Source organism: Heterostelium album, assembly GCF_000004825.1.
Source record: "Heterostelium album PN500 unplaced genomic scaffold PPL_scaffold2, whole genome shotgun sequence".
Lineage (NCBI taxonomy): Eukaryota > Evosea > Eumycetozoa > Acytosteliales > Acytosteliaceae > Heterostelium > Heterostelium album.
In genome coordinates, this window is record NW_008805064.1 from 2,180,873 (window position 1) to 2,200,078 (window position 19,206).

At 31.2% G+C, this 19,206-nt stretch overlaps 6 protein-coding genes across 6 annotated transcripts; 4 read left to right on the plus strand and 2 right to left on the minus strand.

Annotated features, from left to right (window-relative positions):
• Nucleotides 1-125: 125 nt before the first annotated feature.
• Nucleotides 126-2,011, plus strand: ndrB (putative protein serine/threonine kinase; the record flags this gene model as incomplete). Its single annotated transcript, XM_020573148.1, has 4 exons — nt 126-382; nt 495-753; nt 867-962; nt 1,055-2,011. The coding sequence occupies 4 exons, from the start codon at nt 126-128 to the stop codon at nt 2,009-2,011; spliced, it is 1,569 nt and encodes a 522-aa protein (XP_020437265.1).
• A 906-nt stretch (nt 2,012-2,917) lies between these two features.
• fut3 (glycosyltransferase) lies at nt 2,918-5,256 on the plus strand (the record flags this gene model as incomplete). The annotated part of the gene is made up of 7 exons (XM_020573149.1): nt 2,918-2,968; nt 3,044-3,325; nt 3,394-3,630; nt 3,709-3,997; nt 4,084-4,419; nt 4,546-4,828; nt 5,253-5,256. The coding sequence occupies 7 exons, from the start codon at nt 2,918-2,920 to the stop codon at nt 5,254-5,256; spliced, it is 1,482 nt and encodes a 493-aa protein (XP_020437266.1).
• A 398-nt stretch (nt 5,257-5,654) lies between these two features.
• On the plus strand, nt 5,655-9,263 carry PPL_02158 (uncharacterized protein; the record flags this gene model as incomplete). Its single annotated transcript, XM_020573150.1, has 10 exons — nt 5,655-5,848; nt 6,060-6,137; nt 6,207-6,281; nt 6,530-6,605; nt 6,632-6,738; nt 6,797-6,874; nt 6,949-7,020; nt 7,083-7,375; nt 7,450-8,346; nt 8,419-9,263. The coding sequence occupies 10 exons, from the start codon at nt 5,655-5,657 to the stop codon at nt 9,261-9,263; spliced, it is 2,715 nt and encodes a 904-aa protein (XP_020437267.1).
• Nucleotides 9,264-9,398: 135 nt separating this feature from the next.
• Nucleotides 9,399-15,812, minus strand: PPL_02159 (calcium-binding EGF-like domain-containing protein; the record flags this gene model as incomplete). The annotated part of the gene is made up of 14 exons (XM_020573151.1): nt 9,399-11,110; nt 11,165-11,578; nt 11,661-11,960; nt 12,019-12,321; nt 12,380-12,658; nt 12,728-13,018; nt 13,092-13,403; nt 13,465-13,785; nt 13,853-13,887; nt 14,596-14,779; nt 14,828-14,974; nt 15,020-15,058; nt 15,159-15,407; nt 15,782-15,812. The coding sequence occupies 14 exons, from the start codon at nt 15,810-15,812 to the stop codon at nt 9,399-9,401; spliced, it is 4,617 nt and encodes a 1,538-aa protein (XP_020437268.1).
• A 293-nt stretch (nt 15,813-16,105) lies between these two features.
• PPL_02160 (DCN1-like protein) lies at nt 16,106-17,306 on the plus strand (the record flags this gene model as incomplete). Its single annotated transcript, XM_020573152.1, has 7 exons — nt 16,106-16,144; nt 16,259-16,361; nt 16,445-16,521; nt 16,613-16,704; nt 16,788-17,004; nt 17,082-17,187; nt 17,254-17,306. The coding sequence occupies 7 exons, from the start codon at nt 16,106-16,108 to the stop codon at nt 17,304-17,306; spliced, it is 687 nt and encodes a 228-aa protein (XP_020437269.1).
• A 465-nt stretch (nt 17,307-17,771) lies between these two features.
• nudE (Lis-interacting protein) lies at nt 17,772-19,180 on the minus strand (the record flags this gene model as incomplete). The annotated part of the gene is made up of 4 exons (XM_020573153.1): nt 17,772-18,191; nt 18,281-18,418; nt 18,505-18,886; nt 18,972-19,180. 4 exons carry the CDS (start codon nt 19,178-19,180, stop codon nt 17,772-17,774), a joined length of 1,149 nt encoding a protein of 382 aa, XP_020437270.1.
• Nucleotides 19,181-19,206: the final 26 nt, after the last annotated feature.

A 19,206-nucleotide genomic window follows, 5' to 3' on the forward strand; every position in this document is an offset into this window, starting at 1 on the left:
TTATTAATAAATAAAAGTAAAAAATAAATAAAAAAGTAATTTTAGTCAATCAATCAATCAATCAATTGTTATAGTAGTAGTATAGTAAAATATAGTAGTAGTAGTAGTAGTAGTAGTAGAAAATGATGGATGCATCAAAAAAGATGAATGAATTAAGTATAAAAGAGAGTCAGGAGGGTGCAGATATAGAAGATCCAACTGATGACTCTGAATACAATGGAGAGGAATATGAAGAAGGTGGTGAGGAAGATGATTACGATGAGGAGGAAGACGATGTCTCTACCTTTTCAAAAGAGACAATCGATGCTGCTATCGCAACAAAGGTTTCAATTGAACAATACTATACATCTTTATTTAAATCTCTAAAAGAAAGAGAAGAAAGGTAAACAATATCAATATCAATTTCACATCACATTGATCATTTATTAATTATTTGTTATTATCGTTGCTACTACTATTATTATTATTATTATTTTTATTATTATTATTATTAGACGTCTACATCTTGAGACAAGAATGGAAGAGTTAAGTCTAAAGGAGGAACAGAGAGCAGTAAAGAGAAGAGAACTCGATAAGAAGGAAACTGAATATATAAAATCACGTAGAATCAGATTGACAGGACATTCATTCGAATCGATAAGAATCATTGGACGTGGTGCATTTGGTGAGGTTCGTCTTGTAAAAATGAAAAAGAACAACAAGGTTTTCGCAATGAAGAAATTGGATAAATCAAAGATGATCGAAAAACACCAAGTAACTATCAAACAAAACAACATTATCAAATCCATGGAATTGATTGATTCTAAACAAAGAAAAAAAATAATATACTTACAAACTCTTTTAAATTAAATATTATCTATCTATAGACTGTTCATGTAAGAAGTGAAAGAGATATTCTTGCAGATAATAACAATGTCAATGGAAATAATCCATGGATCGTCAGTTTATATTATTCATTTCAAGTAAGTTTTAAAAATAACACATAATATTGTTTAATAATTAATAAATACACATATTAATATTTTTATGTATTGTTTTATTTTGTTTTTTCTAGGATACCAATTATTTGTATTTAATTATGGAATATGTTCCGGGTGGAGATATGATGACACAACTTATAAAATATGATACTTTTACAGAGGATGCCACACGTTTCTATATTGCAGAGACGGTGCTTGCGCTTCATTCTATACACAAAATGAGTTATATTCACAGGGACATCAAGCCAGACAATCTTTTAATCGACTCCAAGGGTCATATCAAGGTCAGCGATTTCGGTCTGTGTACGGGATTGCAGACAAACAGAGTGCCAACACTGGCAGAGATTTATAAAAAGTACGAGAGCGACAGTTTGACGGAGGAGGACAAAACTAGTCTGGGAAGAGCCGCCCGTTTCGACTCTTGGAAGAGACAGCGTCGTGTGCTTGCCTACTCCAACGTCGGAACACCCGACTACACCGCACCCGAAGTTCTGATGCAGAACGGCTACAGCGCCGAGTGCGATTGGTGGTCAGTCGGTGTTATCATGTTTGAGATGCTCGTCGGATACCCGCCGTTCTGCTCGGAGACACAGCGTGAGACCTACCACAAGATCATGAACTGGAAGTACACCCTGCCCAAGATCATGGAGGAGGCAAAAGCAGAGGTTTCTCTCAGTCCCGAAGCACAGGACCTCATTGAGCGTTTACTCACCGACTCGTACCGTCGTATCGGTGCGAACGGCGCCGAGGAGATCCAAGCGCACCCCTTCTTCAAGGGCGTCAACTGGAAGTCGCTCAGAGAATCCACTCCACCCATTGTACCACAACTGACATCGCCACTCGACACATCCAACTTTGATCACTACGACGAGGAGCCATCGGCCACCCATCCCGAGCCGATGCCAGTCTCAAAGTCAAGGAGAAAAATCAATTCATTCGACATTCCTTTCATCGGTTATACATATAGAAATTTTGAAGCAATGCGTGATCAATTTGGTACTGTTACAAGAGATACTCTAAATCAATACTGATCAGAATCTGTAATAACATCTAATAATTATAATAATCCAAAAAATTAAATAATTCAATTAAAAACAAACAAAAAGAATGATATATCTGTTGTCAATTAAGATAATAAAAAAAAAAAACAAAACAAAATTATATTTTTATTCAAAAGTTGCAACTTAAACAATCATCATCATCATTGTACGATTAATGAAGTGAAGTAATCAATTCCGTTTTATTTTGTATTGATTATTATTATTTTTTAACAATTAACAATTTGTAGTTCTAAATCAGACTTTTAAATGAACACAGATATTATGATATTCAATATTGAATTTTGACAAAAGAAAATATCTCGATTATCTATTTTTTTTGATATTTATGTTTTTCATCATTTACAGTTTCTATAACCCTTTAACGAGTTAACAATAATTTCCAAATTAGTCATTTAATACATAATGTTGTAAATCCAATCATTAAATTAAAATAATTATTTATTTTAATCACATAAAATAAATAGTTAATCAGATTTTTTAATACTTGGGTGAGGGGGTTGAAAATTAATTACGGAATGGTGTTAAAACTGTGTATGTGGGTATAAATATGTATATAAATTTATTTATATTTTTCAACAAACAACATTCAATTCTCTATTTTATTGGTTAGTATATGGAAAATAAAGATAGTCCGTTTTTTTTTTAATGATATTGAAAACAATAAATCAAATAATTAACCACCAAATATATTTAATACTAGGGTTTTATGTATAATAAGTCTGGAAATGAGTGAAATTGTGTAATCTCATTTGATTGAGAAGTTGACAATATTATTTTTTAGTTAGTTTATTTGTTAATAATATAAAAAAATTGAAATAAGTTTATAAAAGTAATTAAAGAATAAGGATTATTAGTTTTTCAATTTTATTCAATAAAATGGCTATTGTTTTATCTAAAAAATATAATAAACTAGTTTTTGCTATTATTGTATCATTATTTGTTTTTTTTAATTATCATTTTCTACAATCGAGTGGATTTGATTCAATTTCTATTATAAATAAGAGTAATAGTAGTATTTCAAACGGAGAAGAAAAAATTCATCACAATCATGGAAAGACAGATAAAATAAAAATAAATTCAATAAATCATTCAACTCCCAAATCAGTAAAAAATATAGTTAGAGCATCAAAAGAGGATGGAGATTCAAATATTAGATTATATATAGAGGAAACTGATATTAAATGGAGATGGAACCATCCTAAAAAAGATAAATGCCATTATTCCAATAAAAGAGACTATCAAAAACAACCTGTTATATTTGGTTTCAACTCTTGGTATAGAGAAGTAAGTAATCGTATTTTTTTATTTTATTTATTTGTTAATTCCTAAAACAAATACTTATTTGATTTTAGGATTCAAATTGTGAAATTCCTTGTTTAAATGAAGGAGGAGGAAGAGGTTACTCCGATGGCAGTATATTCTACCGTGGCACTGGTAAATGTACGAAATCAGTTTATTTCACAATGGAGAATGTACCAGCGAATAAGAATTCATATGATATAGTGTCAGGAATTTACTTGGACACCGATGTACCACTTCCAATGTTTGGTTGGAATCAATACACCTATGCAGAAGAACCAAAACCAAAGGTAATAATTTATAAACTATATTGATTAATATTGATCAATATTTATGCTAATCTTTTAAATTCAATTTTATAATGATAGGATTCGAAATCACAAGGATTGGTTGCAGCATTTATTTCAAATTGTGTACCACAAAAGAGATTGGAATGGTTGAGAAGATTGGACAAGGCTGGTGCTAAAGTAGATTCCTATGGTAGATGTGAAACCAACAAGGAAATTCCCAGTAGAAATGGAATCCCCAATGATTACAACGGACAAAAGTTAAGAATAGGTGAAACCTATAAATTCATTATGGCATTCGAGAATTCCAATGCCGATGATTATGTTACTGAGAAACTGTTTGGAGTATTGGCAGTTGGTTCTGTACCATGTATGTAGTTATTAATCGATTAATAGTTTATTAGATATTTTTCTCTTTCAGATTAACTAACTTTATACATTAAACAACATCTATAGTGTATGATGGTGCACCCAATGGCTTAAAGTTTGCTCCAAATAACCATTCGGTTATATTCGCACAGGATTTCGAGTCACCAGAGAAGTTGGCAGAGTATTTGTTATATTTAGATAAGCACGACGATGAATATCAAAAGTATTTAGAGTGGAAGAAGACTGGTCCCACCAAAGATTGGACAGCAATGGTAGACATTGCAAGAATTGGTGCCGAATGTAGAGTTTGCTACAGAATAGCCGATCTCCATCGTAAGGATGTCGGTATGGTATTCGGCGATCAAGAGAAACGTGATAAATATATAAAGGTACCAAGCGATTGGAATCCATCAAAAGGAATTGGTATGATTAAATCATCAAGAACATTTACTGTAATTTATGATTTATACTAACAATAGCTATTACTACTTCTATTATTATTATATTATTATTATTATTATTATTATTATTATTATTAATGTTATATAGTTGTTTATATAAGACATAGAGGTACATTTTGGTATTACTCTGTTCCAATTCCTTTTGGTACAACTGCCAAGGAGTTCCAAACAATCATTGAAAAGACTATTCCTTGTCCACATTGCCGCGATGGAAAAGGTGAATTTTATGAAGCCTACGAATACTGGACAAAACAACCAATCTTAAGTGACAAGATAACATCACCATTGAACATTACACTCACCCAAGAGATAGAAATCGAAGTTGTTTTTACTGACATGTCTTTCTATTTCGAAAATACACCTAAACCAAAGTAATTCGATAGACAAAATAATAATTAATTAATTAAATTAATGTAACAAAACTAATTTTGAAATTTGATTGGGTGCTTAAGGTTGGTGGTCAGCATTTAAAAAAACATCTAATCATTTTTTTTATTTTTTAAATTTATTTTATTTTGTTTTATTTTTTTAAAATTTGGTTTAAAATATACACGATCAGTTGTTTTTTTGGGCACATTTAATTATTAGATTCGTGGAGATTGTGTTTTTTTGTCAATGAATGTATTGTGTAATGCCATATAATTGCCATGGTATTTTGGTCTTTGCTGAAAGTTTTAAGGATTGGGGGTTTTGGTGATGGAATGAAAGTTGTTTATGTTGATTCCAATGACCAACATCATCAAAAATTACAAATACCTTGGATATTTTTTGACACTTTTTTTTTTTTGATTTCAGATAAAAAAAATAATTTTTTTAAAAATTTTGTTCTTTTTCATTTTTTACTTTTTTTTTTTCAAAAATATCCAGACCTTTAGTTTGGACTACTAAGGTTGATGTTTTTTTAAATCCAATATCACCCCATTTCAAAATCCGTTAATCCTCACTGTTTTATTGCAAATAAATCACAGAAATTCAAATAAGATAATCAAGAATAGTATTTGGAATATTTGCAATTCTAAATCACACCATTCATCACTGCAGCTTTTGAGGATAAACACAAAACCACAACAATTGTTAACAACATTGTTATTTTAACAGATAGAATAAAATAGATATTATGTATTGTACCTATTCAAATAAGATATAGAAAGATATTATTTTATTTAAATTCACATACAAACAACTGCTATATAAGAAATGGGTAGATTACATTTAAATCTATTACTGTTGCTCTCAATAAGTTTATTTACAGTTCAAGTGAATGGTCAATGGTTGGAAATTAAAAATTACTTTAGATTGTTCGGTGACCCAGTTTGCAATGTAAATACTCAGTGGCTTGGTGGAGTGAGTGCTTATCCAACCTGTGACGGAAAAGGAAATGTTTTGACATTGTAAGTATTTATTATTTTTAAATCAAAAAGTATATTTATTATTAACAGTCTAATTTAATTTAGAATTGTATCTAATCCTTTGACGGGTATCAATCCTTCTATAACAGTTAACTGGGCAAATACTTATCCAATGCTGAATTCTCTGTACGAATGCTTTCATCTTTATTTTTTATTATTTCAAAAAATGTTAATTTTCTTCCAATTCCTATAGGACTGTTCTAAATATTGGTGGATCTTCTCCATTGGCTATGACACCACAATTGGCAAATCATCCAACTCTAGATACATTGTATTTATTAATATCTACAAAAAATTATTCTTTTTTTATATTAATAATTGTGTTCATTGTTTATTATAGGTATTTTGCTAATATCCAAAAAGGTATAACTTTTCCAACTTCTGATATGACAAATATGACAGGTCTACGTAATGTGTATGTTAACTTTTCAGTTATTGTAAAGATGATGAGCTAATATGTTTTAAATCTATATACAGACACTTTGAGGGTATGCTGCAATATCCAACTTTGCCAATTACAGTTCAGAATGTTTATTTCCAAAGTTCCACCACGCCTGCCTTTATTCAAACAAGTTTATTTGACAAATATTTAATTTCATAGTAAATTATCATTGGACATTGATTTAATGATTATTTTACTTACACTTTTTTTTCCTACTCTAGTAACATCTCAGTTAATACAATTTCACCATCAACTGTTTTCGATTTCTCGAAAGCTACTAGTCTTCAAACTCTGTTAGTATACTTTTTTTTTTTTAATATTAGTCACTAAAATTATCAACTAACTTTATTTTACAAAGTGCTCTCAAGACTAATGTAAATTTCCCTTTAGACTTTACTGTATTCACTAAAATTCCATCACTTAAGTATTTGTAAGTGTATTTAGATTGAAATGTTGGTGGTACTTTTTATTAATAAATATCGATTTAGATTTTTAAATGGTCTTACAGCTAATCCAACAGAGTTTATGCCGATCGCTTCTATAAATTGGCCATCATTAATATCTTTGTAAGATCCTATTCTTTTCTTTGGTTGAATCAACTCATCAAATATTAATTTTTTTTTTTTTTTTTTAAAAAAAGAGAGTTGATTGGTTCAGGATTTAATGGTACAATGGATCCTAAATTTTTCTATCTCCCATCATTAAAGTCATTGTAGGTGTTCGTTATTATCTTAAACATTAAATTAATTGTACTAATATTTGACATGATTATAGCACTGTAGTTAATAGTCCATTGTTGACCTTTGAAATTCCAAATAATTTGTATGATGGAAGTTTAACTACTTTGAACATTACCAATACAAACTGTGGTGGTACACTTCCAGTTAATATTATCAATCGTAGTATTACAAGATTGGACATTAGAAAAACAGCAATCAGTGGAGCACTTCCATCTCCATTCTTATGTTTGCCACCTGATGTCACCAATCCAAACGTTCCAACCAATCCAAAATACCTTTTCGATAAAGTTTTCACAAATTACAATACTACTTATCAAGGTCTTTGTAGTAAGTATTAAATATTTTAAAACATTATAAAATTAATTAAATACTCACTTCTCAATCTTTTTTCAAAATTTTAGTTCCAAATATTACATCTATTTCACCATATCCACTTCAAATAAATAGTACTATTACTTTGAGTGGAAACAACATTGCTGGTGTCAATGGTTACTATTTGATAAAGATGTCGAACACTGTTGGAGATCAAGTAAATATCAATTGCATCATGGTAGATGGAGAAACTATTGTTTGTACCAATGGTCAAATTCAAGGTGAAGGAACATTAAATATTCAGATTTTCAATGGAAACAATCCACCACCACAAGATTCAATTGATTTTGCCTATCAAGCACCACTCATTCTTTCGGCAACACCATGTCCAACACTCGGTGGTAACATCACATTGACTGGATACGACCTTGTTGACCCAGTTGGTATCCAAGAGAATTCCGGTATCGTCATCCTCGGAAAGCGTTGTGAGAACATTCAAATTATCGTTCCCTATCGTGTAGTATCTTGTTACTACCCACCAGGAATTGTCTCAAACGTCCCCATTTCCTTCAAAGTCAAAGGATTGATGAGCACCAATTCTAGTGTCAACTTCTTCTACAAAGCACCCTATGTAATCTCATCGAATGCTATTCTTCCAAATGTAGAGTCTGACTTGATCATTTCAGGTTCTGATTTCTGGAATGACAAGGATTTGATCACAGTCACCATTGGACCAAACCAAATCAATTGTCCAGTCTCATTGGTCAACCACAATATCATCATCTGTAGATTCCCAGCGACTCCATACGTCACTGGTTCTATGAGCATCAACGTAACAGTTCTATCCCAAAGTTCTCAACCCAATGGACTATTCCAGTTCATCGATGAGAATCTCTGTCCAAAATCATGTAGTGGTAAAGGTGTTTGTAGTGTATCCGTTGGATTCTGTATTTGTGAAGATTTGTATGGACCAGCTTGTACCCAAAGTAAGTTAATAAGACAATTATTTATTATTTGAATAACTTTAATATTAATATTAAATTATTTGCAAAATTTAGCACCAATTCAAACCGCATATGAATTAGAAACAGGAACACCTCTTTTAACTATTTCAGCTGAGAACAATAAGACTCAGTTGCAAGCAACATTGGTTTCAGTTATTGAGAATGGTGCCGAAACTTTGATTCCATCCAATTGGATTGTCACTCAGAATGACACCTACGCCGTTTACAATTGGACTTCAAAGATGATTGTCACCATCCGAAAGAATGTTGCAGACGGAAGTGAGCAATTGGGTGGTCTGAATTACACTTACCCAGCCAACAGCTATGCTTATTCTGTTGAGTATACCAACACTTTGATGCCATCACCATCTTTGCAATTCAAATTCTCAATCAAAGTTATTCCAGAGGAATGCGAAGTTCCTCCAATGACACTGGCCTATCCAACCACCGATAACTCTAGCGAAACACAATCGGCTGATCTGCATTGGTCATTGCTCACTCAGTATCAAACACAATGGTCAGCTCGTTATCCTCAATCGGCCAACGTCAACTCTGGATACGGATCGGTAAAGTCACGTGTACTCTCACAAACTGGATCCAGTCAAATTCTCCTGGTAACCGTACTACCAGGTACTGCGCAACAAGAAGATATCTTTGAAACTCGTTTCGAAATGGATTTCACTGCCTACCAAGCAACAGATAGCAGAACTCCAGGTGGTAGCTGTAAGGGCTCATCGAGTGAGGACAACAGATGGAAGATTGCAGTTGGTGTTGTTGTTGGTGTAGTTGGTGCCGCCATATTCGCAGTTCTCCTCTTCTACATTTTCAGACAAAAGACCAAACTTGACGAAACAAAAAGATTATTAGATAAGAAATTAGCAGAATTGAACGGGCTATAAAAAAATACAAATTAATGCTTTATATAACTTAACTTATACATATATATATCTTTTAACTAAATTAATAAATTTGTAATATTAATAATTAAATTAAATATTTCAATATTTTACATTTTTTTATTTATTTTTAATTATTTATCTATTTTGGTTTGTACTTTTTAATTTGATTTGTAGGATTTTAATATTATATTTATATTTCTTTTTCAAGAATATAATTGTGGCAATAATAAAAGCTAATGCAGCAGCTCCAACAACGATTCCAATGATAGCACCAGTGCTCAATAATTGTGATGATTTTGAACTGCATAGTGTATTGGTTGGTTTGTCATCATTGGTATTCAAAATATTTGAAAAATCGGGATCAAGCAGAACCGATTCATTGTAGTTTGGAATGGTTATTCCAAATAATACTTTTCTGAATTGTGATGAATCTGTAATTTCTTCGCTTCCACTCTTGTCATTATCATCAACTATTCCATTCTTAATATTTGTTTCTCTATTATCAACAATTCCAAAGGTGATGAATCTTCCATAAAGACTGGTTTTATCAATATCCATCTTTATCCATTGAATGTCATTTTTAGATCCAGTTGCACTTCCAAAATCGACTGATGAGCAAGAATATTTGTCTGATCCTTTAATTGATGCCTCCATAACCACTTGCAAAGAGTTTACTTTTTGGGTGAATTCAAAATGTGAAATTTCAATTGTGAATTTAATTGACGAGGGTTGCATCGTTAAATTTTGACTACCAAACTTGATTGTTGCTTCATCTTTGAAATACATGATAGTTACATTGATATTGGTTGTTGTGTTAATCAATGTTGTACTGTAAATGAATATCGGATTTGAACTATTGGTTTTGTCTTTGAGTATCCATTCTTTGATGTCAAATCTTTGAACTGTTGCTCCAACATCATCGATCTCTCTTACTTGTAAAAATTTAATATTTGAATGGACAATATTGTCGGTATTGGAGTCTGTTACATTGATTCCTATTTGGGGTTCCGGCTGAGGTGTTGGTGGAACGATTACAATAGTTTCAGAGGAACATGATGGTCCTGTCCATGGCGCTTTACATTCACAACCAGTTGATGTACATGTTCCACGATTGTTGCACGGTGGCGTTCCCCTACAAAGTGTAGATGTGTTTGAAGGTGCTGGTGTTCCTGTAGAGGTGGGTGTTGGTGTTGGTCCTGTATAAATTGGATTCACAGTGATAACATTTGACTCTGCTGCATTCACTTTGATTTTCAAATTAAAATTGCCACTAGTTTGCTTAATTTGGGCTATGATTGTTGAATAAGAAATGGAAGCAATTGGAACTGGCATGAATCCGTTACCATCTTTCCAATCAATCAAAAGTTGAGTATTACTTGGAATAAAATTATTTCCTAAAATCATTATCTGTCCACCCAAGTTAGAAAGAGAAGATATAGTATCTATCATTGGGGTTAAATCCGAACTAGAAACTCTTTGTATCATGTAAGGTTGTGACCAAGCTGCTAACTTTGAAGTGGGGTAAGAGCTATAACTTAATAGCTTGTTAACAACTCCATATACTGATATGAAGATACCCTCCATTGAACCATATCCATACGGTATCTCATAGATAACTATGTATTTTGCAGTGTTTATACTATAATAAAAACCTTTCATTTGAATACTGAGAGGTTGGGAATAAGGTGATGTCAAGAGAATGACTGGTGTATGTCTAAAGGAAAATCCAATATTATCGTTAACAACCAGTTTGAATTCAACAGTTCTATTATTTGAAAATACATCAATCGTTGTTCTATTAACTGTTAAAGTAGGAGGAGAACTGATTGGGACTAGTGTATTTGGAGCTATTATAGAATTAATATAAAACTTTTTTTTGTCGATCATAAAAAAATACATACTTTGACATGAAACATTAATCTGCATTTGATTTTCCATTGGTGTTCCATAAATCGGTAAAAAAGCATCAACATTATTTCCTTCGAGTAGATATAAATTAATACCAGTACTGTCGAAAAGTGTTGCATTGAAGAGTTTGAAGATTTGTGGTTGGCAAATAAAAACATCAATAGATACAAATACAATGTATACTCCATCATATTGATGTCCCGATACCAAGTGAGTTGTATTGATCGGAATAGTAATTGGATAAGGATCGATTGATGAAACTAATTGAATGGTTCCATTATAGAATCCACCCTTTGCATCTACAATTCTAAATCTCCAAGCCATTGTGAGATTGTTATCAGCACCAACAATTAAGTTTTGGACGCTGGCAGTAACATTTGTAATCATTGGAGGGATCAAATCACCATCTATAAATGAAGATAAAAAAGGCAATATTAGTTAATAGATGATAAAAGAAGATTATGAATGATAGATAAATACTTGATTTACTGACAATCAGTGGTGTAGTGAAATAATCTTCACCAGAAATGATATTGATGAATGGAAAATTGATAATGAATGGAATTTCACCTGGAGGATAACAGGTTGCAATTGTGAATGGAATCTTGTAAAGATTATCAGAAAAATCGAAATAACCTTTAAAGATTAATGAATCCAATTTCATCTCTGGTTGTAATACAGGGTCGTTAACTACAAAGCTCATGATCAAGACATTATCGACTGGTCCGTTTGTCAAATCAATATTATTCTTTTCGAATCTAAAAATTGTATTTTCACCTAATGCAAAATCTAAATAATCAAAGTTATTAGTTAAAGAGTTTAATGAAAATAATCTATATCAACCTACATGTTAAATTTTGATAAGGTGTGAATATATCAAAATTTGAATTATATGGCTTTCCTTCCAAAACTTCAACAAATCCATTTTTTGATGAGACTATTATTTGATTATTGGGGTTTTTCTGAGAGTTCAACATTACTGCCTCATAAATATATTTTTGACCATCAAATGAAATTGATTCTTTTAAAGGTACTTCCCCTGGTTTAACTTTTACAGCATCAACATTGTTCATTACCTCTACTCGGAGCAAATAAGTAAAGGCACTTAAATAAGTGCAGCTAATTTTTGAAACATTGATCAATGAAACATCTAAAATAGAGAGTTTGAATATTAAAATAATAAATTATTGTTATGAATAAATATTTACTCTGCTCTAATGGTATTATCCAAGTTTTATAAACAGTCGACTGCCATTCAATTCTTAATAAATTTCCATATGTATTGTACGAGAAAGGCATCTCCACCGTGAAATTGGAATTATAGGTGGACTGAATTAAATCGAAATCAAAGCTACTATAAGGATTGTAAATAAAAGTTACACCTAGACTATAGAGTAAAAGATTGCCAACAGGTTGAAAGGTAATCTCCAACAAAGTGATGTTTTGTGTAATATTTTGGAATTGTCCTGAAATAATAGCATCTGGAACTTTTTTTTTAAATAAATTTTTAATTAATTTGTTTGATTCAAATGTGAAATTGAAAATATATTACTTACTGAATGAGGTAAAGTTTAAATTATAATCAATTGATAGCTTTGATATATTACCATTAGCGATAGGTAAATATGGAGTTGAAGTTGGTGAGAAATTAAATTGATATGTTGTATGTGTATTGTTTTTATCTTTGATTCTCAAAAGGAAACTATTAAAATTGTAAACAGCGGGACTGTTATTTACAACAAAGGTCGTAGATTCTGCGATAACTCTACTATCCATTAAATTGGTTGCTGTGATTACTGAATTGTTTTGTGGAATAATACTGTAATCAACTGAAACAGGATCGGTAGCTATTAAATATGGAAAAATAAATATTAGAATTTAAAAACAAAAAAAAGTTCTTAAAGTTTTTAAAGTTCATACAGTTCCAAGGATAAAATGAATCAATTGTTCTATTAAACAGGCTTATATCTTTGAAGAAAATCTCTACAGTGACATTTGGAGTCAATGGGATATCTGCTGTAGTTGATATAGGGATGTTTACATAGATAATATTGAAAGCTTGAAATACACTACAATCGAGTGACATTGTGTTTGTGCGGCAGGTGTAGCCGCCGGATGTAGCTAGTCTGTAGTATTTAAAATCTGGAGGAAATTCAATCAAAAGGTACATTCCGCTAAAGAATGATAATTTTGGTGGCAAAACAGTTGCAGCGCTCCAAAATTGTTTGGGGTCTTTTTAAAAATTAATTAATATAGTGATTCCGATCACGATTTTTCAAAGATGAAAACATACCTATACATTGGAAATTAGTAATACTGAAATTTTGTTGAACGGTAGCATTTCCTAGAAAAAAGTCCAAACTAGTTAAACTTTGTGCAAAGTCAAAGTCGATAGTAAAGTAGAGATTTGAACGATCACTACTAAATATTATAGAAACAGATCTTTGAATATTTAATAAACTGGGGTTCGATGCTGTTACGGCTATAGATGGCATGTCATTTAAAATTTCTATTGAAAATGAAGAATCACATCTTAGTTCTCCTGGATTCTTATTATAGAAAAAAGAAGGGGTTGGATCGGTGTAATCTAAAACCTGTATCGTTTGACAAAATACTTTTGAAATAATTTCAAATCTTTAATCTATTAATGTTTTGGCATTTAATATATATATTCAACCTACCTGCTTCATTAAAAACGACAACAATAAGAAAAAGGCTATAACAAATATAATTAAAAGATATATGTTTTATCATGTTGTAAAGATATTGGGATAAAAACAAAAAAAAAATTTTAATATGATTAAGTGTAAAAATAGTTTTGTTAGAGTACTCAAAAAAAGTTTTGTTATGTGATTTTAGATGAAAAAAAATATCAAGATTTTTGAAATTCTCGGTGCACCCAAAAGGCACTTTTTCCAAGTTGTTTTAAGGGGTAATTAAATTAGTTCGAAACACGATTAACAAAAAAATCTTTTGCACATTTAAAATATTATAATATTATTTATTAAATTTAGTAATTCTTAAATAAATAGAGAAAAGGTGCAGATGAATCTTGTTCTTTCTATTCTACAAATATTATACATATCTTTTTTTTTTTTTTTTTGGACTAGAATTTGAGATATATACTATCAATAATAATAGGTTCGAAAATATATAAATAGCTAAGATACTCAACTTTTTTATTCGGGATGCATTAAATCTATTGAAAATAATGTTAAATTTTATTTGTAAATTTTTTTTTTTTGTTTGAATGTGCGCCAATTTTTAAAAAATAAGTAATATAAGTTTTTTTTTTTTGATTTTATTTCTCTCTATTTTAAATTTTAAATAGTTTCAAGATTATTCTGTATATAGTTATGTCGAAATCATCAGAAAATTTAAAGAGAAAGAAGTGTGATGATGGAAAAGTAGCAAATTCAAATACATTATCAATGTATGTATGAAACAGGTTATATGACTTTTTCTTATATGTCCTGAATGTTGTTGATCATTCAAGTATATTAATAATACATTAAACTCATAGGGATAATTTCGACGATGAACTTTTTCAATTGGAATGTCAAAAGGAAGCAATGAGAGAAGAATCTGAGAAATTGGCACAGAGAACACTTGAAATTGAAAAACGAGAGAACGAAGTTAAACAGTTGGAATTCCACTTGGAAGAGCGTGAGTTTGAGTTGGAAGAGCGCAAACTCTCACTGACCAACGAGGAACAACGTTTGAATGAGTTGGGTCAGGAGCTGGTTTCCGCGGCCCAAGAGATCGAGACCAACCAGAAGCAGGCTGCAGAGCGTGAAAAACGTCTAGATGAACGCGAAGCTACTCTCGCCAAACTCGAATCCGACTACAAGCTTCGAAAGAAGAAGCTGATCGACTACGAATCGAAGCTGAAACAGAAAGAACACGAATTCAAAATGGCAGAACTGAACGCACTGCAATCGATCAACAAGAAATCGATGGCCGGCGACGACACTGCATCGAATCAACTCTTCCAATCGACATCGACGACTTCCAACGTTGATGTCTTTTTCTCGACGATGCCCACTGCGTCAACACCGATACCACAACAATCACCGCTGACACCATCAAAGGCGAGAGCATCGATTGCACCACGCAAGTCGATCATCTCAAAACAGACACTCTCTTCGAAATCACCTAAAAAGGTACTCGTTAGAAAATCAATACGACCATCATCGTCAGTCAACAGCAGCAACGAATCGATATCGCAACTCTTGGCTAAAGAAAACTATCCACCTTCACAAAACAACACATCAGTAACAACAACAACAACAACATCCAAACCAAGACCATCGATACTACCAACGCTATCACCAACCAATTCAACCAAACCTAGATCAACAACTCATTATCAGCAATATCCATAATAATATTATTATTATTATTTTTTATATAAAATGTATAAACAAATCAAATCAAATCAAAATATATATATTTAAATATTTCTAATAATAATCAAATTAAACATTTATTTAATTGGTAAATGTTTTAAAAAGATTCATCAATCAATAAAAGAAATTAAAATAATTGAAATTGATAGTTATCAGAGTTATCAGTGATGTTGTTTTGGTAATCCGAATACCAAGAATTACAATTCAGTTTTTTAATTTTATTATCCCTCATTTTTTTTGGTATTAAAAAAATATTTTTTTAAATTAAAATCAATAAATAGGGGTTAATAACAATAATAGATCAGTTTGAAAAAGAGAGATAAGATTGATAGACAGAGTTTTATTCACTTTACTCAACAATTTTCACTTTACAAATAAATACATATACATAGTTTTTTTCTTTCTAACTATTCGTTTTTATTTTTATTTTTGTTTTTTTTTTTGATATTCATTGCATTCATTCTTTCTTTCTTTCATTATAGTTAGGTTTTTTTTAATCTATATTTATAACAATAACAACAAATAATGGCAAGAAAAGCTAGTACCAAAACAACAACCGTCAATGTATGTATTTATATTTGACTCATTGCCCATATTTTTTTTAAAAAAAAAAAACATAATATGATGTTTGTTACTAATACTAATATTGGTTTTTATTTACTTTAACAACATGTACAGAGAAAGAGAAAAACAGTAGAAGACGAAGATAAATCAGAGCAACCTGTAGTTAAAAAGGTAGCTGCTGTTTCACCATTGGCATCACTTTTTGATAAATATAAAGGTAACTTTTACTTTATTATTAGCAATTTGACTAAATCATAACATTTACTCATCTTTTTGCTTTTAAACTTGTTATCACATTAGATGCTGAAGAACCAAATTGTATAGGTCCAGATGGTGTCACCAAGTTTTGTGAGGATTTAGGTTTTGCTCCTGACAGTGTATGTTATTATCTTTTTTTATTCAATTGATACATGTTCTATGAATTGTTAATTAATCGATTTACTTTGCTACTCTTTTAAATCTATATAGATTCAAGTTTTGATATTAGCATGGCAGATGAATGCAAGTAAGATGGGTTACTTTACATTTGAAGAGTTTAAAAAAGGATTCGAAAAGTTACAGTAAGTAGTTGAACATAGCGAACATATGTTTGTATTTAGTTCTATCTTATGAATTAGTGATTACTAACGTTATAATGTAACAGTTGCACAGACTTGATTCAATTAAAGAAAGAGCTTCAAGGATTTTCACACACAATCAAGGTTGACCCTGCTAAATTCGCAGAGTTGTACAAGTTTAGTTTTGGATTTGCCAGTGAGATTGTCAATAAGAAATCAGTTGAATTGGCAATCGCTGCCGAGATGTTAGAGTTGGTCATACCCGATGGTCCACATACCAAGACCTTCATTTCATTTTTAAATGTTTGTATCAATCAAAAATGAAATTGATGAATATCATATTAAATTCTTACATTAAATCAATATATATATATATATAGAGCACCAAAAATTATAAAGTTATAAACAAAGATCAATGGATCTGCTTTTTAGAGTTTTCAAAGACAGTCAAAGAAGATTTATCAAATTACGACGAATATGAAGCATGTATGTTTTTTTATTTTATTTAATCAACCAATATTGGTTCTAACCTATACAATTTACTTGATTTAGGGCCATTGCTGATTGACGAATTTGTCGATTTTGTTAAAGATCTTAAGAAATAGGAAACCAATACAATCAATCATTATATTAATACAATTATTTATGCTACAAATATATACCCTAAATATCAAATATTCTATCTTCGACAAAAAAAATCAACCAACCAACCAACCAACAACCAGCCAGCCAGCCAACAGAATAACATTTAGATCAGGAATTTTCGAAATACAATTGGATTGACATCAGATACACAACAATCAACAAGTTGAAGGAAATTGGATAACAAAGAGAAAGATGATATCACAGAAGTAGAACAAAATTCAAGTTAAGTTAAGTCGATAACTATTTTCAACCAAAAAAGCCCCAATCAACACCCACCCGCCGCTTAGATGTAATTACAAAGGAGAAACAACAACAATAATAATAATTTACATAAACTTTTTTTTTAATTTTTATTTTTTAATAATTATTACTTTAATTGTTTTATTTTCATTCAATTTGAAAGAATGGGATCTATTCATTCTGAATTATGATTCGATTGTGTTGTCTAAATTTGTGTCTCTGTCCTCCATTATTACACTCAGTTCATTTCGATCGGATATTACTTCAGTGTCTTTGTACATTTCTTTGCCGTTGGCAGATTGCGGTGTCGCCGACTGTCCATTTAAACTATTGCTGGTTGAGATCATTGAAAAAATTGAGGGATTGGTTGGTGTTGATGAAACTGAGTTGCTATTCCTATTGCTATTGCCACTCAGCTCTGACAACATTGGAAAAGGTATTGGGTGTGATTGATTGAAATTCGCTAGATTCTGTGAAGAACGTAATAAAGGTGATGCTGTTGGTGATGAAATTGGTGATGTACTATTATTATTATTATTATTATTACTACTACTATTGGATGAAACTGTTTTACTTCTGAAATTTGTAATTCTACTTTCTAGATCCTATAATATGACGATGATGATGATGATGAATTTCGTTTAGTTTATGATCATTTCTTTTAATTCATGTCTAATCAAATCATCAAACTTACAGTTACCAAATTGATTAACTCTGAAACAACAGATAGTGAACTAGAAGCACCGGTAGCCGGTGTATCTTCTGCTTTTTGTCTCTGTGATTTATTGGGTCTAGGTATATGAAATGACATTGGGTTTTCACGTTTAGATTTCTGGTTATGTTTTAACGAAGAATTGCAATGTAAGTTAGTAAGTTTATAAACCTGAAAAAGATGATGATTATATAGTTAATGTTTACCTCTGTTGAAATTGGTTTAATTATATTCTTTCTTTCTCTGGCCGATAGCTCTTGTCTGAGATCCCTGATGTCTTCTCGTAGTCTCTGTATGGTTTCATCGGCAGCCGCTTTCGATTCTTCCAGCTCACTCTGTATCCAAACGTTCTCCTCCATCAGTTTATCCAACTTGAATGTCAGATCACTGACCGATGCCGATGCAACACGCTCACGCCTCTCCAATGAATCGTTTTCTTGCTCCAGCTTTCTACGATCTTGCAGCAGGTTTGTTCTATCGTGTTGTAACTTTGACACTTCATCTTGTAGACTTGATATTAGCTTTGAAGACTCTCTAGAAACATTATTTAATTTATCTTGTACTGATTCATATTCATTCTTTGTCCTCCTGTTTTATCGTACAGTAAACAAACATACTCGATTAGACTTTCTCTACTATTGATTTAATCTTTAAAATTACTAATAATACTAACGCATGTAGTGATTGTATCTCTGAGTATTTCTTTTCACATGCTTTCAGTTCACCTTCCATCTCCTCTTCCAATTGCTTGGAAAACTCTTGATATTCATTGAAATTGATTTCCAAATCATCCAATTCCTGTTGTTTATCCTCCAATGACTTCTTCCAATATGCAATCTCTTCATCTTGTGAATTGAATTTCGGTATTTCTACTGTAGTCATCTTTATATCTATCTATATTAGCTATT